Here is a 24,136-nt window from a genome sequence, read left to right as displayed (position 1 = left end):
AAAAGATGATAATCAGCAAACAAGCCTTTCAACTGCTTTGTTTCACTTCCGTAAAAATGTAAATTCTATAGTATAGATTTCGAAAGTACAATTGTAGACAGACCTTAATATCGTCAGGAGTCATAGCAGCATCATATTAGAAATGTGGTCAAGTAACTTAATAAACATGTCAGCTCTCTGAGATTTTATGACCAAATTATCAGCTTCATTCTGTGTTGGCAAATACTAAAGACTTCTATCCCATTCTTGATTCTCTAGCTGATGACCCTGCTGAAATTATATCATTTTTTTAAAAGATTTTATTTATTTATTCGGCAGAGAGAGAGACAGCCAGCGAGAGAGGGAACACAGGCAGGGGGAGTGGGAGAGGAAGAAGCAGGCTCATAGCGGAGGAGCCTGATGTGGGGCTCGATCCCATAACGGCGGGATCACGCCCTGAGCCGAAGGCAGACGCTTAACGACTGCACCACCCAGGTGCCCCTTTATCATTTGTAACCTCCATGTATCATGTTTGGTTACATGAAAGATATGAGAAAAAGTGGTGTTATCAGAAAGTCCATAAATGTTGTCTAGTTTGCAAAAGGATTTAACTACTCAGTGTTTGCTTTAGTAACACATTACCAGAGGAATGATTAGATTTATTTTTTACTTCTTTAAAATAATGCCTGCTATTCATCTGGCATTGAGTCACAGAATTGTTGAATTTATGCTGTTAGATATTTAGCAGTATCTTACCGTAAAAAACAATGCATGGGAATTAAATGAGAGTGGTACTTTCGTTTTAAGAAAAATAAAACTGAAGAGTCATCCTAACACATGTAAGGCTAGCACATTATGTGGGTAGTCTACACAACAAACTACTCACTGTCAAGTGAGTTAGGAGCTTGCTCCCTGGCACTACACCCCGGAAGTGAGTCAGGGGTCTTTTGTGACAACTTAAAATTGTAAAGAAATCATTTTGAATGAGGGATAGCATGCACATTTGCTGGATCGTGACTTTAATGATGGTCACCATTCTTTTGGGCCCTGCTAATTATATGAAAATATACTCCTCAGGATAGTTTCTCAATAGGGAAACCTAAGGATTTCCAGTGTGAGGCACAGGACTTTCAAAGTTAAGACACGAGGCAGAGGCAGAATCTTCAGTTATTAGAGAAATTTAAAAATCAAAACCACAGGGAAATACCACTTCACACCCATTAACATGACTATTACTAAAAAAGAGCAGGAAATAACAAAGGTTGGTAAGGGTGTGGAGAAATTGAAATCATTGCGCCTCGCTGGTGGGAATGTAAAATGGCACAGTGCTGTGGGAGACAGGATGGTGGTTCCTCAAGAAGTTCTTTTCCACGTGATCCGGTGATTCCACGTCTAGATATATACCCACCCTCCAAAGGAATGCAAGGAGATCGCTGCACACCCGTGTTCGGAGCGGCATTATTCACAGTAGCCAACACATGGAAGCAACCCCAGTGTCTGCCAGTAGTGAATGGATAAACAAGGATGGTACATAAATAGAATGGAAGATACTCCTGCCTTCAAAGGAAAGCAAATTCTGACAGCCGCAACAACACGGATGGACCTTGAAAACATGCTACGTGAAATAAACCAAACACAGGACAAATACTGTATGATTCCACTTACACGACGTACCTAGAATAGTCCTGTCTAAAGAGACAGAAAGTAGAACGCTGGTTGCCAGGGCTGAGGGGAGGAGAGAACAAAGAGTTCGTGCTTAATGGGTGCAGAACTTCAGGTTGGGAAGATGAAAAAGTTCTCGAGGCACATGGTGGTGATGCTTGCACAACAGTGCGAATGTACTTAATGCCACTGGACTGCACTTAGAATGACGACAATGGTCATTTTGGATGTTTCCGTACATTTCACCACAATTTTTAAAAGTCGGCTACTGTGACGTACATACTGATTTGTATCAGCCTGGGTCCATCCACTCAGGAAGACAGAAGCCACACCAGTTATTTAGAGGAATGGGTCAGCACGAGGCACAGGTTAAACGGTGGTGGAGAACCGGGAAGAGAGTACCAAGGGAACTCAGGGTTGCTGATGGCTGCGGGGGAACCTCGGGACGTACTGGGTTATTTGCACCCAGAAGCTTGGAGGAGGCTGCCTCATCTCCCTGCCTCCCTCCTCCAGCCTTTCAGCCTCCTGCTAGTGCCTCCACTCAAAGCCCCACAAAGCCCACTATAGAAAGGTGGATTTGCAGTTGCCCCACAAGGCACAAAACTGTCTTCTCGGTAGGTGATCCCGTTGTCAGTGCGACCCTGTAAACGCAGAGACTGGCCTGAAATCCTGGAACAGAATTGCGCTATACCATGGTTGGCCAGATCCTAAATACGCTTGTATTAAGTTTCTAGAACAACTTTGGAATGAAGATGCAAAACTTAGAATTTTCAAGGTGAAATCATGTTCTGCCTTCTGATAACATCGACAAACTAGGTATGTCCTTAGATCTGGGCCGAGAGACCCTCTAGGGTGACCCCTTGGTGCTGTGACTTTAAGAAGGACAGTGGTGGAGGAAAAGGGGGGCAGTTCTGTTTATTTATGGATGTATTTATTGTTACTTTTTGATGTGTGTAGTTGGGCCATATGCTTTCATAATTTATGAAGTGGAAGGCCATGGCATGAAGAATGAAGGATTGCTCCTAGTCAAGCACCTGACAAATTCCACATGTTAAATAAACATGAACTCCCTCTTCTTCTGTCATATTTATAGTCCACGAATGACTTTGAAGTCCCAAAGATCTTTAGATATCACCGAGGGTAACGTTAACCAAGACCTTGATATAATCTAATTGGAGTTAGCCAGTAGGATTAGGTTAAGGGATGCAATTAAGTAGATGTTGAAAAATAAATTCATAAGTCCATAATTCTATTTTTTTTTTCCTGGCTAGGAAAGCAACATGGACTCATGGTAGAAAAATTAGAAGGTTCGGGTAAGGGTAAAGAGGCGGCAGCACTTACAATCCCTTCACTCCAAAGCAGCCATGAATAACATCAGCATATTGCTTTTACACTTTTGCATGCATTTCTGTATATTTAATAATGCTGCAAGAATGCTATCATGTATTACATATTTATTACGGGTGTTACATCGTCAAATCCTCATACTCACGCTATGAGTTTGGTCCTATTATTATCTCCTTTTGACAAATGACAAAACTGAGACTCAGGGAGTTCAGGTAACTCGCTCAAGGGTAGGACTCCCTGAGGTTCAAGAGCCGGGGCTCTGTCTGCCTCACTGGGAAATCCCACCCCTTCAGCTGAGATTTTTGATGTATATTGTAGTGTCCCGATATTTTATTTAACTTCGTAGCATGAGCATTTCCAAACGTAACTAAAACTCATATAATTTTTAAAGCTGTAATAATATTCTTCTACGTGGCTTACCCCTCACTTGCATCATTCATGCCTGACATCATAGTTGTTTTCTGTTACAGCTAATAACCGGAGCTTGCAATAAAAAGGGATTAACGTCATATGTATGTCAATGAAGTAATGCAGTGAATGCGTATCAGTTTCAAGGTTCATACTGCGAGTTTGTCGTTAGTTTTATTTTGATTTTCACATTAAAAAGGAACATTTATTGCCTGTATGTGTATAGGGATCTATACATATACTTCATGTATGAACATGTATATATAATGTGTATGTATAGGACTTATACAGTTGACCTTCGCACAACATGGGGCTTAGGGGTACTGATCACCTACGCAGTTGAAAATCTGTGTATAATTTTTGACCCCCCCCAAAACTCAACCAACAACCTGCTATTGACTGGAAGCCTTATCGATAAGATAGTCAATTGGCACATATTTTAATGTTATATGTATTATATACTGTATTCTTACAATCACATAAGCTAGAGAAAAAGAAAATGTTACTAAGAAAATGATAAGGAAGAGAAAATACATTTACAGCGTGTACTGTATCACAAAAAATCCACGTATAAGTGGACATGCAGGTCAAACCCATGTTACTCAAAGGTCAACTATGCAGTATACAGATTATATATAGTATGTATATATAATTATGTGTTATATATAATGTATATATATTATATATAAGTTATATATAATGTATGCATGTAATATATAGAATTTGATGTTATAGAATTTAAAATAATATAGAATTTAGTAAGATAGTGTAGAATTATATACAGTAGGTATGGAATCTATGTATGTGAACATACAATCTACATATTGTATATTCATATACAATGAACACATATAGAAGTCTATATATCTGTATCTATATCTATATACACAGACATATACCTAAGTACATAAGTATAGCTTATAGACTACACAGCATTTTTTCCCTCATCCATATGATTTTATCTGCTCTCCCCAACAATCCTGGAATACAGATGCTTTCTTTAGAGGCAAGCACATTGCAGCACAGGGCAGCTGAGTGGGTTGCCCAGGGTCGTGTGGCTCTATGCGCTGGAGCTGGGATTAGAAACCGGGACTTCGGGTTCCTTCCGTACTCTGCGGCACCTTCTCACCTCTCTTGTTCCTGGTCTGCTATCGCTGTTTTCCTCCGCGTTATGGGGAGACTGGCCGGATCTCTTACAATTTCCTCCTAATTTGGGATAGTGCACATTCTGCCTAACCACCCCCCCCCAACCCGCCCCGTTCTCTTTGCTCACGTTGCTATTCCTCGCCGGGTCCTTTCCCTGGGATGACTAATAGATTTGGGTGCTACCTACCATGTGCTTTTTGGCCAAGAAGCAGGAAAATGAATCCATGTTTTGTATTCTCCTTTGGAAATGTTGAAACCTGGGCAGTTTCACTGGGGGTGGTCAGGTTTGTGAGTAAAAATTGGTAACATTCCTTTAGAAGATAAAATATGTTTCATAAAAAAAGGAAATGTTTCCTATGGCACTGAAAATAAAGCTGCCTTTTGAAACAGTGCTTGATTTTCTGTGTAGGTTTAATTAGGAAGTAGCACTTTGTTGAGGGAACATAATCACAGAAGGGCCTTTGTTTTATTCAAACCTTGAGACAATAGCTGCTTGTTTACTGGGTTTTCTAAAACCTCATTAATTTGAATGTCTGTTTTTTTCCCCCTAAAATTTCTGAAAAAATGGACCAGAACTAGATTGAGGTTTATTACTGTGTCATCCAAATAGAAAGTGTTTGCTAAGCACTTGACTGGGTAAGTAAGAAAAGAACAGACAGATTTCAAAGTCTAAGACGGAAAATCTTGGAAGATTTTTAAAACGAGAGCTGCATGTACATTGGAGCTTCTCATTACAAGTGAGTCTTGGCTATTCATTAAACGAGGTCAGGCAGAGACCCTTCTTGGAAACTGTGGTAGGAATTGCTGTTACCATATCCTTGAATGTATTCAAAATGATTCATTCGGTTTCAATTTTCTGTTACTTTATACTGGTCTCAATGAATTTCAGATATTAAGTTTTTCTTGAATTTGTTTGGCAATAAGAATAGATTGGAAGAAATCTTAAGCTCTTCATTGTGATTTGAAAGTAAACCACACTAAATTCTTGTCCTTCAGACATTTTTATCTTTCTCGTCCTGTTCTCTGCAAAGCTGCTATTCTCATAGATATGTCTTTCTTTTGTTTTCACACTTTTTTTTTTAAAGATTTTATTTATTTATTTGACAGAGATAGAGACAGCCAGTGAGAGAGGGAACACAAGCAGGGAGAGTAGGAGAGGAAGAAGCAGGCTCATAGCAGAGGAGCCTGATGTGGGGCTTGATCCCATAACGCCGGGATCACGCCCTGAGCCGAAGGCAGACGCTTAACCGCTGTGCCACCCAGGCGCCCCTGTTTTCACACTTTTATCTCATGCTGTTGTTTCACACACAACTACTCCGGTTATCTACTGCATATGTATCGTGTAAGAAATCGCAGCAAACCTCTATGACTTCAAACAATAGCATTCATTTTATACCTATCCCGGTTTAGTGGGCCGAAATTTCAGGAGGGGCTTGATTGAGTGGGGTGTATGCCTAAGGTTTCAGTCCATGGGGGTTGGAGGTGGGGCAGCTGGGGAAGGAAGTCTGGGCAGCGAGGGAGGGTGCTGGGCAGCTGGGGAAGGGGGCCAGGACTGCTGGGGAGGGGGTTACTGAGGCAGCTAGGAGGAGCATGCTGGGGCAGCTTGAGGGGGTGCTGGGGCAGCCAGGGGGGCTGGTCAGTCTCTTCCTTCATGCGCTCCCAAGACTTCTCTGGGTGGTCTTTCCACCTGGGCTTGTGTGGGCTTCCTCACAGCATGGGGGCCTTAAGGCAGAGTGCCTATATGACAATTCACAGCTCCAACACAGGTGTTCCAGAGAAAGTGGCAGAAGTTGTGTCCCCATGTAGACCTGGCCTCCAGAGTCATGCAGCATCACTTCCCTGTGCTCTGTGGGTCCAAGTCACTGAGGTCAGCAGAGATGCCAGTAGAGGAAATGGGAAACAACTGCAGCCTGTCGGTGGGGGAGGGCTGAACAATTGGATACCGGTTGTAAAACCATCACTGTCTCATCCTTCTGAAAATGGCTCTCTCTGAGGGCCTTCTACCAGCCTCCCACAGCTTATCCTGAGGTGCCACACCTTTATCTTTAGGAATTCTAAAGAGCTAGAGGGCCAAATGGGGATACAAATATCGTACCTTAAATCGTCCAATGTTCGTGACCAGTGAGCTGAGTAAATTCGAATAGCTGAGTCCAGGCTTTAAGAACTACGTGGAGTTTTGTTTCTTGACAAGACTTACTTTTAAGCTTTAAGTGATAAAGCTTACCACCAATAGTTTGCCAAACAGTCAAGCATAAACATTTTTCCAGTTAGCACAGTTCCATTTTCAACCCCCTCCCCTTTTTCTGTTTTGAGTGGCAGGGTACTGTCCTTACCATGACAGTATATGTCTTACTCAGACTGGGCCTTGGGAAGGATTCTGGGAAATCAGCAAAGACAGTCTCAAGACCCTGTCAAAACATACTTTTCTTGTCCCCAACTGTTTTGGCTTCAAAATAAAGTTGTCGTGTGTATGTATGGAAAGAAAGGAAGGTCTGTTCTGAAATCATCATTTCTTCCTGTTATATTGAAGCTAAAAAAAGATGTTTTAATTCCTGAAGAAATATTTCTTTGAAAACTATAGTGCAGTTGGAATCCACTGTAGCTTTTTTTTTTTTTTTTTTTTTTTTTTGCTTTTTGCTTAACAGTCTGATCAAATTGCAACATCTTTACCTCTAGAAAGTTGTAACAAATAATAAAAAAGCAAAGTAGCTTAAGGTCTTCAATTGACCTTTTCTCTATGCAGAAATGTCTTTTATTTTGATATAAAAGCAGAGATTTTTTAAATACAGGAAAAACAGAAGAAAAAAAGTTTTATTTAAAAAAAAATTTTAAGTAGGCTCCACACCCATCGTGAAGCCCAATGTGTGGCGTGAACTCACAACCCTGAGATAAGACCTGAGCTGAGATCAAGAGTCAGACGGTCAACTAACTGAGCTACCCAGGAGCCCCATAAAAGAAAAAATTAAAAAAAAAAAAACAAAAAAACCACAACCATTTGTGATTCTAATTGCCAGGAATTACCTTTTGATCTATTCCATCATATCTGAGAACACTGCATATATTTAATAATTCATGCTCTCTGCTTTTTGGCTACCAGGGTCTCAGGATTCCTTGAATGAACAAGACAATGACGACATGGGAGAGAGCCCTTAGCCCAGGGAAGTGTGCAACAGCCAGGAGCTTCCTTATATATGTTGGTTATTATCACGGCCGCTCCAATTGTTATGTAAGGCTGAGCCTGGCCCTCAGGCCTTCAGATCTAGTGGGGGAAATAGGCAAGTAAGCAGACCTCTTTGGTCCAGTGGTGTAAGTCGTGCAGGGGTTAAGGATGCTTGGAGAACACATAGGAAGGGCAGTTTAGGGAAATCAGGGAGGCAACCCAAAGGTAGGGAGTGAAGAGAGGGGGCAGGCAATGAGGAAAGGTACATAGCAGGGCAGCTAGGGAATGGCATGTTTATGGAGCTAAAAGAGTGCTTCCAGTCCTATAATAAATGTCTTCTTTCATTTTTCCTGTTGATTGAGATACAGTTTACACATCGTGAAATACACCCATCTTAAGGGTATAGTTGGGTGGGTTTTGACAAATATAGACACATGTGTAAGCCACAGCCTTATGGAGGTACAGACCAGATAGGGAATCTCCCTCTGTGCCTTTCCTGGCCAGCGCTCCTCCTGCCCCTCCCCCTCCCGCCACCCGAGGAACCACTGTTCTGAATGTTTCTCACGTGAAATTAGCTTGGCCTGTTATATAATATAGAAATGGGAGTAAACGGTGTGTCGTTTTGTGTCTGGCTTCTTTGAGCCTTGTAGCTGTGAGATTCATCCACTGTTGCTTGTATTAGGGTCTTGTTTGTTAATTTCTGGGTATTTTATTTCATGAATGTACCGACATTCATTTCTCCATCCTCTTGTTACGGTGTTTGGGTTATTTATTTTTTTTCTCAAGGAAGGACGATTTTATTTAATTTCTTGAGATGTAATGACAGATAACATTGTGTAAGTTTGAGATGCATGACTTGTTGGTTTGAGACATTTATGTATTGTAATATGATTACTATAGTAGCTTCGGCTAACATTTCTATCATGTCATGTAATTATCACATCTTTTTTGTGTTGACAACAATTAAGATCTAGTCTCCTAGCAGCTTGGAAATTTATTATACAATATTGTGGACTATAGTCACTGTGTTATGCATTAGATCCAAGAACTTATTTATTGACTAATTGCTATCATTTTTGACTGTTGTAAATAAAGCTGCCATGAACATTCTTACAAAAACCTTTTTTTGGACATATGTTTTTATTTCTCTAGGGTTGGAATTGCATAGCCAAAGGATATGTCAATATTTAACTTTATCAGACATTGACAAACCACTGTCCAGAAAGTGTCTCAAAGCAAAAAGCTCTTCTCCCCAGAATCACTGTCCTGTGCTGCCTGCTGTCCAATATTTTAGAACCACTCTTTTATATCTTTATATCTCTAATGGCAGAATAGTAGGTCACCATCTGGGGACATGAGAATTTATTCAACCTGTTCCCATTGTTGGACATGTGAGGCATTTCCAATTTTATAAAATCAGGCTGCAGCAAATATTTAAATATTTTTGTGACTGCAGTGCTGATTATTTTTTCATGTCGATTCCAGGAAATGGGATTCTTGGGTCAAAGAGCCTAACCATCTTTCAAATGTGATCTGTACTGCCTTATTTTTTCAAAAATATTGTTCCCTTTATAGACTCACTGACAGCGAATGGAAGTGTGTGTCTCAGAACCCCTCAGGAGCACAGAGATGAACATTTCCTTTCAATTTTTGTTCTCTGCTAATTGAACAGCAGAGCATCTCTTGTTTATTTAGGTATTTATTCATTTGTTCATGGGCTTATTCAAATGTAACAGATACTGAGTGACTCACGTCACTGCTGGGCTGACTTCAGATGCTTAAGCAATGTTGATTTGTTCTTGTCTATTATCTTCACGTGGATAAATTATGTCATGATTATTAATCTCTACAGGAGCAGTCAAATTGTTTGTAACGTGGTGGTGACATTTTTGGATATTTGGATATCAGTGCAAGAAGCAGGACAGAATTTTCATATTGTAACACAAGAGAAAAAAATGAACTCTAAATATCATTATTTTTAGCGGTGCCAAGAATAACTACTGCACTTGAGGAAAATCACTAAAGATCTGATACGGGTACCTTACATCCATTTATAAAATTGAGTATTTTATAAAGTGTTCTCCCCCAAATATTATTTCACACTATGCTTACAAGGTGAGATGAGTGAAGAACATATTGGTTCAGATCCACATTCATTGCGAATAATGCAGTGGAAGGTAGAGAAAACATTCTCTGGATATGTCATTTTAAGCCTGAATTGTGCAAAACATCAAATTTAGCTTTATAATTCTCTAGACGGTAGGAAATTAAATGTTTATTAATTGGGTGCAGTGATTCTGGTAGGAAATTAAAAATTTATGGGTTGGGTGGGGAGATTTTGGAAGTCTCACTCTGTAAGTATGAGTCTTGGTGAGATGACAAAACTGTCACAGTGAGAAGGGTAGGAATTCTCTAGTGGCTGGGATGACAGTCTATGCCAGCACATTTCCTCTGACCTGGGAGCCCTGTGAAATGTTTTTGCAGATACTCGGAGGGCACTGACCTGCTCTGGCCTTCCCTTTATGCACCATAAGGTACGGAAATGAAGGCTGGGAAAGCTGTGAGATCAAATTAAAACCTGCAGATTATTAGCTGGGGAGCCGCAGCTGTCCAAACCAAGACATCCTGAGAAGTTTGGTGAAGTCTTAAAACCACTCATTAGCCAACGGGGGTGGTGTAAGCTTTCTTTGAGTAACTGATAACTACGATAATAATGTGTTTGCTTGTTGCTGAAAAACTAATAGACTTGATTTTGTTGAGAAATTTTAGATTTACAGAAAAATTGAGTGGGAAGTCCCAGCGTTCCCACATACCCCCTCTAGCACAGCTTTTGATCAAATGTGTGCATTCATCATATTTTCAAAAGAAAATCATCAAGTGACTGATCTAGTAGAGTCAGTAGTTTCTGAGACCTCCCCCTCATATTTAGAAGGTGACTGAGAATTGTCTGTCCTATAATTTAACATTTTCTCTCTTCTCTAATATCTTATGGCATGTTATCAGAGCGTATTTTCCTTTGTTCTTCGTACGATAGAAGCACAAGAAAGCTAGAGAGATGACCATGTGGTAGGCCTCTGTTGAGATGGCCACCATGGAGGGTTATGTCTTGCTTTACACCGGAATGACCCAGGGGGGCCAGGCAGGCAGCGGCTGCCCAGAGGTCAGCACATGGTTTAGGAAGTAGCCCCGGGGAGGAAAGCATCCCACCTGAACTGTGGATCCCCAGACAAGGTATCACCCGGCCTCCTTTTCCTTTTCAAGCCCTAACGGTCTGGGGCTCGGGTTTTGTATTTAGTGAACTACCATCACGCCTTACCGGAGCTTCATGAGAACACGACAGAAATAGGGTTGTGGGAAAGGTAAGATTCCAGACATGCCCTCTGCGCTGTCTGCTTGACCTCCCCGTGGCTTCAGTGGTTTCTCCAGGGTTCCCTGACTGGAAGTATCACGCTCCCACTCACGTTCCATTTAGAAATCTCCATCTTCCACGAAAAGTTGAATCTTCATGCCATTTACTTTTCTCTCCCTATTTTCACATCTTTTTACTTCTTGAGGAAAACATACATACGATTGCCATTTTAACCATTTTTTAAGGGTACAGTTCAGTGGCATTAAGTACCTTCACACTGTTGTATGAGCATCACCACTATTCATCTCTAGAACTTTGTCAAACTTTGTACACTAGGGGCGCCTGGGTGGCTCAGTCGTTAAGCGTCTGCCTTCGGCTCACGGCGTGATCCCGGCGTTCTGGGATCGAGCCCCGCATCAGGCTCCTCCGCTGGGAGCCTGCTTCTTCCTCTCCCACTCCCCCTGCTTGTGTTCCCTCTCTCTCTGGCTGTCTTTCTCTCTGTCAAATAAATAAATAAAATCTTAAAACAAAAACAAAAACAAAAAAAAACACCTTTGTACCCTAACTCCCTATTCCTCCAGCCCTTCCCCAGCCCCAGTTAACCAGACCTCTAATTTCAGTCTCTGTGAATTTGACTACTTTAGGGTAACCCACGTGGGTGGAATAGTTATTTGTCCTTTGTGTCTGGCTTATTTCACTTAGTATCATGTCTGCAAGGTCCATCCATGTTGTAGAGTGTATTAGAAGTTCATTCCTTTTTAAGGCTGAATAATATTCCATTATAGGGCTATCCCAAAGTTTGTTTACCCATTTATCCATTGATGGATATTTGGGTTATTTCCATCTCTTGGGTGCTGTGACTAGTGATCCTGTAGACATGGATATACTGGTATCTGGTTGGGTCCCTGCTTTCAAGTTTTGTGGGCATATACTCAGAAGTGGAGTTGCTGGCTCAAAAGGGAATTCTATGATTAATTTTTTGAGGATCCACCAAACTGTCTTCCATAATGGCTGTACCATTGTACATTCCACCACATATTTTTAAGTAAGCAAAAGGCTTCCTACATAAGGCACTTATTTAGATATTCTTTTTTTAAAAACAGCTTTAAGTGTGATGATTTAAATGTGACAAACGTCAGTTCGAAGCCTGACAAGTGATAGATGCTCGATGAAGTTAGTTGTATCTAAAGAAAAAGGAGAATCTTTAAATAGGACATAGGCCAACTTTCCACATAAAAAATGCTTTCTAATCTCTCTAGTGCTAAAACTATAAATGATTCGGCTACATTTCGTGACCAAAGGAAAGAAACACATAATTATTGTTTCTAGAAGTTGTAAATGTATAACGAATCGGTTAATGTTTAATGCAGTTAGTCAAGTGCAGGTTTGCACAGCTTTTCTGGATGGTATCGCCAGCTGGATTTTTGAAGCTTGAGGATCAGGGGCTCCTTTTACTTTCATAGAGTGAGATAAGGGAGGAGAAGAAGGGATATGAAGCTACAGGCCCCTAACCATCGTTAGAGCGGCTGGGGTATCATGGGCCAACAGGAGTTCTAGCAGATGAAGTAAAAAGAAATTGAGTCGAGAAGTTGAGAAGTTGAGAGCTCTGCTTGGCCACTTTGTGTTTTCTTCCTCACTCACAGTTGACCTTTTAGAAAACTCTTTAAGACCCTCTTGACCTTTTCTCTGCTTAGGTCTTGGTCTTCACTATGTCAACATCGCCATCTTTCCCAATTTCCTGGCACCCACATCCAATTGCGTGATCTTTTCATCCCTACTGACCCCACAGCTCCCTAGTTTAAGGTCCTCTAAACATCTAAAAGTTTGAACATGGTGCATGGACCCACACCCTGCACAGTCTCCCTCCCACTGTCTACACTCAAGCCAGCCTGGCCTCCTGCCATATCTATATGCTCTGTGCTCTGGCCTTGCGGGATCTTCGCTCCCCGTCCCTCGGTGCCTTCTCTCCCTTTACCTAAACATCTCCTCCTCAGTCCTCTTCTCTTTCCAGAGAAGCCTTCTGCAACCATCTCAGCTTTTCCAGACTAGGCTGGCCTCCCCCACTACACCCAGACACCTTTAGTCTTCCTGGGAACTTGGTCAATCACTGTCTTTTCCATTAGGGCATCCGGCCCACGCTGTGTCCTCCACTTCGCTGCTGTATTGGTTGCACCTGCCACCGTCCCTGTTACAAAGCAGATGCTCAAACAATGTTTACTGAATGAACCTTAAGTGAAAAATTGTTAGAGAACATGCCTTGTTCCCTTCCTCATGTGTCCTTACGGGGTGCAGCTCCAGGAGTAACATCTCTGCTTCTCTGCCCATCCCTCCTCCTCCCCAGGAAAGGAGCAGTCATTTTCCTAGCTGGCTGAAGAGCTGACCCCCTGAGCTCCCTGGAGTCACATCTTTGTTCTTCTTTCACTGAGCAGATTGTTGTCAGGACACAGGTTCCTGACCCACAGGCCAAGGTCACTGAGCAGGTGTGCACACGTCTGCTCAGCCTGTGACACAGAGGCCATATGTCACTCATCGAAGCCACGACTTCCATTTTTCCTTTTTTCTGGAGTATTGCTCACTTCTTTCTTCAGTCTCTGTGACAGATTTCTGAGTCTACTTCCACAGTTAGTAGGGGAAGAAAGGAAAGTTATTTATTGTCACCTCTGCTCCAACCTGACAAAGGGAAGGCTGCATTTTGGGGAGATGCCTAATATAATTTCAAAGGCTAAGATATTCGTAGGTGAAACACTGGTGGAGGCTAGGCGTCAGGGGATAGGAAAGGTGCCTTTCGTATTTCTTAGATCCGAGAGTGGTCTCTAAAAACATTTCACAAGCGGACTTATACTAGGGGTGCTGGGCTGTCACGTGACGCTTACAGGATGGGGAAGAAAGGTGGCGATGCCTCCAAAGGGCATTGGGTGACGTGTCTGCTGGTGCTTTCATCGTGGTTCCAACTTATCTTCCATAAAACTCAGCAAACTCATTCCAGAGTGCTCGCGAGATCGAGCTCTGGTAACAGTTATGTGGAGACATACATGGGACAGGAATGAAAACCAACCCCTTCCTTTTCAGTTTTGACTTCTTAAGTGGTTTGACACTTTCCCTTTGAAATACTGCTAGTCATCCTTAAATGGAAACTGTGGCATGTGGCCCATGGGACAGCTTACTGGTGGGTCCTTTTTAAAATAGCTTTTCTAGTTGACGAAAAACAGAACTGCCTCTGACAGATGTTTTGAATATCCTTTTCCCATCTTCAGATGGCTGGTTATGGGTGGCTGTTTACTGTTAAGCCAGGCTCGTGCGGCTGTGCCCTCCTTTTATCGGTGATCATCTTTACACTTTTGCTTCTCCTCAGTGTCTACTTGAAGTTTCTGAGCTTGCTTCCAAAGTGGCCATTCCTGATTTTCTGAGACGTGAATCTTAAAAAATTTAAGGAAAGAAACTGACTCGATCTAAATTGTCACTACTGGTAGCCAGTTCTTCCTCTCCCCAATAAAAAGACAAAAAGAAAAGAAGGGGGGGAGATTAGATTTTGACATGTTTATTTTGCACTTCTAATGACAGCACCGAGTTTAAAGAAAAACAAATCTAGTTTTATTCCAGAGTTCTCTTCTCATTCACAAAGCTGTTTCCTTCTGTCTGTTAATTTTGTATCCCTGGTTCCTAAAATGAGGATACAACAGTAAAACAGCCAACTAAAATATGGTAGAAATGGCATTTTGCGGTCATTGTCTATATAAATAGAGGCCTACCTAAAATGTGTATCAGATGTCTCCTGTGTGCCAAGGAATCTTCTTATGCCCCAAACTTGGCTTGTTACCTCACAAGAGTATCAACTGCCTGCATGTTTGAGTGATGGATACTCTAAAATCAGAAGTGACTCGTGTCTGTGTAGTAATTGGCCTTCTAGTAAATAATAACTTCCATAATCTCGAGTAATAAATATTAATTCAAATGATCATTTTGAATTTTATTGTCTAATAATGTCATAAGAAATAAAGCTTTGAAGCACAAATTCACTACTTTTATGGGGATAATTAAGAAATATTACTTATCAAATATACTTAACTCTTTGTAAATGTAATTTGACACATAACCTAAAACTCTTTTGTCTGAGTAAAGCTCTTTTCCATCACGTAAGAGAGAAAATATTCTTCTGTTCACCGTTGAGTGACTCACAGAGGCCGTAAGTGCTTGTACCTAGAATTTCCAGAAGGGGTCCCATGTGGTGTGGGTCCCCTGCAGATGACACGCCGAGGTCCAGCAGAGAGGAGCCGAGCTTTCTGCAGAGAGCAGAGACTTGACATCTCCATGGACGTTGGAAATTAACCTCCACTGTTGGAGAATTAGATGATCTGTATTTTTCAGATGCCTGTGCGTGAGGTGGGTATAATGTATTTAAGACAGCAGCCCGCACGGAAATTCCTGTCTGGATTCCTCTGTAGAAAGTGGTGTTTGGTGTACGTCTACCTTTTTATGTGACACTGTTTATGTGCATTCCAGCGATCATTAACAAAGGCCACTTGGTGGAAAACCATGATGAAGGTGGATTTTGAAACGGCTGTATCAGCTGCAGGTCTGGCAAGACTGCAGTGACTCTGAGTCTAGTGAAAACTGCATCAGCAGCTTGTGCTCAGCCAACCTTGCATGGAGAGAAAAGGCGGTTCAGTCAACCATGCACACACACACACACACACACACACACACAGCAACAGAAATATCATGGATTTCATCTGGGCAAACGTTTAAGATTCTATATACTAACATAGAGTCCCTCACTTCTTTTGTTATGTGCTCAGACCTACTTATCAATGCACAGTTGGTGAATCACAGCTTGCGTTAATTTGCTAGGCCTGCCATAGCAAATACCGAAGACTGGGCAGCTTAAACAACAGAAATGTATATATACTCAGAGTTCTGGAGGCTAGAAGTCCAAGGTCAACATGTTGGCAGTGTTGATTTCTTCTGGAACTTATCTTGTTGGCTTGCAGATGACTTCTCACTGTGTCCCCACATGGTCACCCTTAGGTCTGTGTGCATCCGTGTCTGAATCTTCTTCTGAAGTCCCCGGTCATATTAGATTCGGGCTCACCTGCATGGCCTCATTTAACTTGAACTACCTCTTGACCCTGTCTGCAGATAGAGTCACATTCTGAGGTAGAAGGGGTTAGGACTTCGGCATATGAATTTTGGGGAGACACAATTCAGTCCACAATGTGGCTTAAGTAAGGACAAACTATGTTTAGATGCTTCATATGTTCCTCTTCCTCTTTCGTAGATTTACAGCTCCCAGTCCCTTTCTTGGTTTGTTTTTTAGTCTCTTTTAATTTGGGGACCTTGAGGGCTATTGAGAGATTGTGAGAACAATGCCCAGCTTCACAGCCCAAGGTCTTGATCAAGATATGAGTTAAACATTTCCTTCCTTGAGGGATTGTCCTGAAGTTTCTCCCCTATGGTTGTCCTTCCATTTGGTGTTATTTTCTTATAGATGGCTAAACTCTCAGTATGAAAGCTGACAACAGTTTGAGGAAAATACAAGAACATGGTATTGCAATAATGGAAAAACTGGGTTAGTACCCACCAGTTGCCCCAGCCTGGAACTTGGCCCTTCCTTTTCCTTGCCATCTCTACCAGTGTGGCATAGTGATTGAGGACAGACTGCTGGGCTCAAAGCCCTATAGCATGCATTTTAGTACCTGTGAGATCCTGGGATTACATAACCTTTCCATGGCTCAATTTTCTCATCTGTAAAGTGGCAGAAAAAACAATATGTACCTTCATAAGAAGAATTTAGTGGTAGAATTAGAAAAGCCAACAAATCTAATGAAGCATTAATAGTTCTAATAAAGCACTTGGCATTGTCCCTGGCCACAGTAAGTGCTCCATAAGCATTAGCTGTTACTCATTTTTTGTTTCTTACACACCCTCCTATTGCCACCCCTCTGCTCATCACAGGCTCTCGCCGTAGAAAGTCCAGAGTTGGCTGGAACAGCTGCCACTGCTTTTGTTTAGATATGAATCCAGTGTTCAAGTGAACATAGCAGTCTTTTATTTTGGTGTCACAAAAAGGAAGTTCAGCGACCTTAGGTGTATGTGGACATTGGGGGCCAGCGCTCTTATTGGGACCTGCCACTCAGTAGTTTGTCTCTTAATTTCTCTATACATCAGCTTCTAAATATATAAAACGGGCACAATAATCATTTGGAACTCAAGGAGTTGTTTGGGATTAAATGAAATGATATACATAAAGTTCTTAACATGCATGAAGTCATCCTATTAGTTCTTTCCATTTCAAATGTGAAACTGGAAAACAAGGTAAATGCATTTCATTTCAGCTGTCCTTGTGAATTTCCTTCTACCCCTCTAATGGGCTGCCCCATTGCGCTGTCTCACTGGGCACCTCCATTTTCTAAAAAGATATATTTATGTATTTGAGAGAGAGAGCAAGAGAGCACACAAGTGGGTAGAGGGGTAGAGGGAGAGAGAGAGAATCTCAAGCAGACTCCCTGCTGATCTTGGACCTCCACGTGGGGCTCAATCCCACGACCCTGAGATCATGACCAGAGCTGAAATCGAGAGTCAGATGCATAACCAACTGAGCCACCCAGGTGCCCCTGGGCACCTCCATGTTTTAGAGTCTGGTTTAACATATTCACCAACAGTGAATGATCAAGGTTCCATGATCATGGAATTCTACTTCTGTGATGAAAATATTTCTAAAGCAATTGGACAAGCAATGAGCAAAGATGAGGATATTCTCTCTTCAGTTAGTTTGGGCATCGCTATGAAAGCCAGTGGAAAACTATGAAGGTTGGAGTCTGTCAACATGCCCCCTGGACAGCCCTGGATCTTTGCAAAGGCGGAAGTATCGCACCACCAAGCTGTATAACAAACTCTGTGTGTACTTCAGGGTCAGTCCTAGAGGAGACAGTAAGATTAACTGCCAAGTACTTCTCATAAGTGTTCAGTATTTCAGTAACATTAAAATTTGGTAAATCAGGGAAACATATAAATTAAGAAATCTATGAATTGTAAAATTGGGGGACAAGGTTCTTTAAAATAAACACTGAAAAATAAAATTCATGTAACTATGTTCATGGGAGAATTTTCTGGAGATGTTTATGCCAGGACAAAATAGTCTTTGTGTTATTTAAGTTTTTTTTTTAAAGATTTTATTTATTTATTTGACAGAGAGAAAGACAGCTAGCGAGAGAGGGAACACAAGCAGGGGGAGTGGGAGAGGAAAAAGCAGGCTTCCAGCGGAAGAGCCCGATGTGGGGCTCGATCCCAGAACGCCAGGATCACGCCCTGAGCCGAAGGCAGACGCTTAACGACTGAGCCACTCAGGCGCCCCTATTTTAATTTTTTGAAAAGGTTTTATTTATTTATCTGACAGAGAGCAAGCATAAGCAGGGGGAACCTCAGGCAGAGGGAGAAGCAGACTCCCAGCTGAGCAGGGAGCCCAATGCAGGGCTCTATCCCAGCTCCCCAGGATCATGACCCGAGGCAAAGGCAAACGCTTAACTGACTGGGCCACCCAGGTGCCCTGCATTATTTTAATTTTTAAAAGTGGTTTTAATGGACAAGAATGGTTCTGGATTTTTAAACATGGTCTGTTCAGTTCTACGTCGGCAGGTACACGGTTGCTCATTTTCCTCATTACTGAAACCTGAGGACACTGTTTTACTTCTAATGTGCTTTAGAAACAGTGGTTGCATTTTAAAGGAATATAGCACATGAATCTGGGTTGTCCAAATATCAGACACACCTCTATCGCTTGCAGACTAAGTTTGGTTGGAGGCTGTTTCTTGTAGGTGAATAGAGTTATGATAATGAAATATAGTTGTCTCTCCCAGAGAATGATTCCGTAGGTGAATGTAAAATTATTTGGCTTATGGTGGGTTAACATTAAGGTACTCTTGTGTCCCTGGAATTGGAGAGGACTAAGATGGGAGAAGCTAACAACAAAGACAACAAAAACAAAAAACCCAGAAGCAATAAGACTCAGAATAAGTGAATAATAACTTCCTTCCCAACACACACACACATATGTATACAGACACAGGCGGACATACAATAAACACATACATGTGTGCACACATCTATATACATATACTACATATGTATTTTAAAAATAAAATAATTGGGGGTGCCTGGGTAGCGCAGTCGTTAAGCGTCTGCCTTCAGCTCAGGGCGTGATCCCGGCATTCAGGATCGAGTCCCACATAGGGCTTTTCCGCTGGGAGCTTCTTCCTCTCCCACTCCCCCTGCTTGTGTTCCCTCTCTCGCTGGCTGTCTCTCTGTCACATAAATAAATTTAAAAAATCTTAAAAAAAATTTGACTTTGGTTTAAAAAAAATCCCCTCTATTAATTTGGGTTATAGGAAATCTGGAGTAAATAGCAGTTCACATGGGAAAAGGCATTTTCTTGTATTGTTGTTGTTTGCAACCCTAAACCTAATCTAGATTTACTAACAGAAAAGTGAACGTTTGCTAAGGCTGAATTACTGAAATGAGAAACATAGTATTTCTACTATGTTTTTCCCAATTCAGAAAAACATTTGAAGTTTTATATTCAGTTCATGGGAACTGCATTTTTAAGTTAGGTTGTGTTCAGAGCATCATGACAAGGCAATGAGGTCTTGTGAAATAATGAGTATTTTCAGATAAAGAGTTGAACCTGAGAACTTTGGGTTCTGGGGGTGATATATGATTGTTACATTTAAATGATAGACGGAGAGTTGCATGAAATGGAATCAGCATCTTTTCTGCAGCTCCAGAGAATGGAATTTACAAGGCACCTTGAGAATCAATTCAGGGAAAGATCCCCCTAACAGAGGAAATTTCCATAAAACAAAAGAACTATCTTAAGAGCAGACGAATTTCCTGTCACTGGAGTGTGCCAAGAGGGGCTGGTTGGTGGAGAGATGATTCCTTCTTGGTGCTGAATTTGGGGCTGCATAGCGACAAGAGTCCCTTCCAAATCCAAGATTTACCTGGCTAGTCTCCTCATACCATTAGTACATCCCCTTTCCTCCTGTATGCCAGCTCTACACTTTCTTTTTATTTCTTTCTAAATGAATAGTTTTTCATCTTTCAGAACAGTGTTTAATGTTTACAGAGAAACGAGTGTAAAGTACAGTCTCATAGCCCCCTCACCCCTCGGCATCCTTTCCCCTTCTTATTCTCATCTGCCATTAGTGTAGAGCGTTTGTTTGAGTGGATGAGGCCATGTGGATATATTGTTACTAATTAAGTCCCTCATTTACATTGTTTCTCTCTTTGTGTTGCACAGTCTATGGGTTTTAACAAACATATAATGACAGGTGTCCTCAATTACATATCGTATAGAATAACTTCACCGCCCTAAGAATCCTCTGTGGTCCCCTATTCATCTCTCCTTCCCCCCACCCTTGGCAACGACTGATCTTTTTACTGTCTCTGTATTTTTACCCTATCCAGAATGCCGTATGTGTGGAATTATATAGTATGTAGCGTTTTCAGATTGGCTCTTTCGCTTAGCAACATGCATTTAAGGTTCTTCTGTATCTTTTTGTAGTGTGAGAGCTTATTTCTTTTTATCACTGAATGACATTTTAGTGTACAGAAGTATCACACTTTGTCCATCCATTCACCTTTGGAAATTTTCCATTCATTTAGGTAAATACCAAGGAGTGCGGTTGCTGGGTTGTATGGGAAGAATATGGTTAGCTTTTAAAGACACCGGCCAGCTGCATTCTAAAGAGGCTTTACCATTTTGCATTCCTGTCAGCAATTCATGGGAGTTCCTGTTCTTCCACATCCTTGTCAGCTCTCTGTATTGTTCGTACTTGGGATTGACGTCATTCAAATAGGCACACACATAGTGGACTGACTTTCCCCCCTCATATTCAGATGCCGTATTTCCAAATTACTGTAAGAAATACACTTAAGCTGCCATTGGTGTAATGTGATGTCACTATAATCATTCAGAATCCTGATGGAAAGACGCTGGAAACAGGAGAACAAGCACTTATGTTAATATTAAAACTGTGAATGATGATTGTAATAACACAAATGTATTTGTGAGAGTACTTTTTTGAGTGTATTTTGAAAAGCAGTGCTGCCAGGAGAACATACACAAGACCTATTTCTGATCAACATTTATACACAACTACACTCAAAGGCACGAGGAGGCATTAGTGAGGCATCAGACAGTCATTCTGCCAAGAGGCCTTTGGATTTTTGAGCAGTCGCTACTGATTCTTGATTGAGATTTCTCACTCTCTTTGTTTCAGGTCTTTCAAGTCGCCTACGTCATCATCAAAGCTGCTAACGCCCCTCGACCTGGAAACTGGATTTTGGAGCGTTCTCTGGACGGCACCACGTTCAGCCCCTGGCAGTATTATGCAGTTAGTGACACGGAGTGCTTGACTCGTTACAATATCACTCCGAGACGGGGGCCGCCCACCTACAGGGCTGATGACGAAGTGATCTGCACCTCCTACTATTCCAGACTGGTACCGCTTGAGCATGGAGAGGTACTGTGCCCACCGCAGAGCCCTCACCTCAGATGTAAAGATAGCCGTTGTAAGAGCCAACGTTGACCACTCAAAGTCGATCTCTCTTAGTACAGATTACGGAGCTCTTTAATCTAACCATCTAGCTGTGTTCAAGGTATCGACGGGAGTCTCCTGATGACTGATGTCATAACCCATACATTTCACCTTATTGATTTCTTCCTTTTGAGAAGAGCCTTCAGCCTTCCGTCTGCTGTGCCTCAGTAACTGTATCAGATCCTCTTAAAGCATCTCTCCCATGACACCAGGGCAAGAACATGTGTTGAAATAGTAAAGGGGGAGCTAAAATGCCTCTAAAAGATGTAGTTTCTAGTTTTCTCTGTGAAGTTCTCCCCTTTGGAGGTGTTGAGGATTGGAAATGGCTTGTGAAGTATCCCAGCTCAGAGCTCACCACTCCCAGAGTGGCAGACACACTTTGTTAAAGTCAGAGTACAATAAAAAACAAGCATTCTTTTCTTTTTTTTCCTTTTTTTCCCCTTTTCTTCTTTTTTTAATAGAGGAAGCAGGGTGGGGGGTGCAGAGAGAGAGAATCTTAAGGAGGCCCCACACCCAGTGCAGAGACCAGTGAGGGGCTGGATCTCAGAGTCCTGAGATCATGACTTGAGCCAAAATCCAGAGTCAGAAGCTTAATTAACTGAGCCACCCAGGCGCCCCCCCAAAGAACAAGTCATTCTTTAGTAGTGCCTGGCTCGATGAGATAAAACTACAAAAGCTCTCCTGAGGACTCTTCACAGCAGGAATTCTGCAGCAAGCCTGCATTGTTTCAGGAGCAGAGATTAAGAAAGTGGGTATACAAAACTTTCTGGCACCTTCTCTCACTCTCCCAAGTCTGTTCCGGGCATTTAGAATTTGTTTCAGAGGAGTCGTAACCTAATGATGCATGTTCAAATACCCTCAACACTGGGACCAGTGGTCCCGTTAAGTTTTCTAGCACTGTCTGAAATACCGGAATGCATAACTTTGAATTAATTGAAGGTATTTTGTGATCGTGGTGTTCGCAAGTAATAATTAACAAATGTTGGGTTTCTATAAGAATCTGGTTGTTTGGTTTGCTACTAGATGGTATCAGTAACGATTATGTCCTGAAGTTAAACAATCAGGGCTGTATTTCTGCAGGCTTCAACTTGACATTTGTTCGTGTTGCTGTCTTCATCTTTAGATTCATACGTCACTGATCAACGGCAGACCGAGCGCTGATGATCTTTCCCCCAAGTTGCTGGAGTTCACTTCCGCGCGATACATCCGCCTTCGATTACAGCGCATTAGAACCCTCCACGCCGATCTCATGACCCTCAGCCACCGTGACCCTAGAGACCTTGATCCTATTGTTACACGACGAGTAAGTCTATGGCAGGGCTCCTGTGCACTGTGAAAAGTTTATTTTGTTTAAGGAAAATAGACTTTTCTTTTTGATTGGCTTCGTCCTCCCAGGTTGGCCCTTTTTTTTTCTGACTTCATTGAAGATCAGTATATATGCTTTGTTTAGAAGGGCACTTCCAAACTAGGGGATAGTTCTGACATCGTGTCCTCGCCCCCCCCCCCCCCCATAGCATAATGCCATTCTGTAGTGAATGTTGCAGTATTGCTCTTCACTGGTCTGACCCCACATCCAATCTTCAGCGAGTAAGTTGTTGCTGTTTTCACTTAAAAGGAAATTGTCAAGTTTGAGTTTTAATTTACATTCGAGAAGATGTACAGATTTTAAGTGTATGGTAAATGTACAAGGCTTGTGTGGACAAATGTTTTCAAATCCCTTGGATAAACTAGGAGTGGAATTACTGAGTTGTAGGGTAGCTGTGTGTTTAATATTTAAGAATTTGTGAAGCCTTGTGGAAAGTTGTACCATTTTGCAGACCAGCAACGTGTGGGAGTGCTGTTGTGTGACACACTGTCACAGATTTGGGTTGTCAACCCATTTTCACACCAGCCATTCTGGTGTGCATTGGTGACAGCTCCTTGTGATGTTAATTTGCATTTCCCTGACGGCACGTGTGAACCTGTGCTTATTGGTATCTGATCGAGTATTTTTGTTCGTTTTTCATTTGGGTCATTTGTCTCCTTATTGCAGAGCTATGAAAGACTTTAATATATTTTGTGTACAGTCCTTTGTCAGATATCAACATTGCAAATATCTTCTCTGTCTGGAGCTTGCTTATTTACATTCCCATGACCTTTGAGAGGTTTTGATTTTAATGAAGTCCAATGTATTATTTTTTCTTTTATACTTAATGCTTTCTGTGTCCTTTCTGAAAACCACTTTTTTATTCCAGGTTTGCAAAGATGTTATCCTATGCTTCTGTCTAGTATAGTCTTTATAGTTTTAGCTTTTACATCTATTGTCTTTCAAATTAATTTTTGTGTTTGGTGTGAGGTAGAGGTCAAGGCTGTCTGTTTCCCTGCATATGCATGCAACTGTTCTAGCACCATTTGTCTTTATGCCAATAACAAACTTCCTCAGTTGCTGTAGATTTTAGACTTAAGTCTCTAAGTCAGGTACTATAATAATCCTACTGAGCTCTTTTTCAACAG

The 24,136-nt window shown here is 41.7% G+C and overlaps 1 protein-coding gene across 2 annotated transcripts in view; it reads left to right on the top strand.

Moving 5' to 3' along the window:
- LAMA1 (laminin subunit alpha 1) overlaps positions 1-24,136 on the top strand; it is a 159,295-nt gene that overhangs the window by 31,537 nt on the left and 103,622 nt on the right. For both annotated transcript variants that reach the window (XM_045781938.2, XM_087869967.1), the window contains exons 4-5: positions 21,326-21,568; positions 22,767-22,946. In XM_045781938.2, the coding sequence (XP_045637894.2) occupies positions 21,326-21,568; positions 22,767-22,946 (423 nt within the window). The remainder of the gene's footprint in view (positions 1-21,325; positions 21,569-22,766; positions 22,947-24,136) is intronic.

The sequence above is a fragment of the Ursus americanus genome, chromosome 19 (genome assembly GCF_024610735.1).
Source record: "Ursus americanus isolate L20-20 chromosome 19, mUrsAme1.1.p, whole genome shotgun sequence".
NCBI lineage: Eukaryota > Metazoa > Chordata > Mammalia > Carnivora > Ursidae > Ursus > Ursus americanus.
Note: the sequence above shows the minus strand (reverse complement) of the source record. Positions and strands in the feature narration are given on the sequence as shown.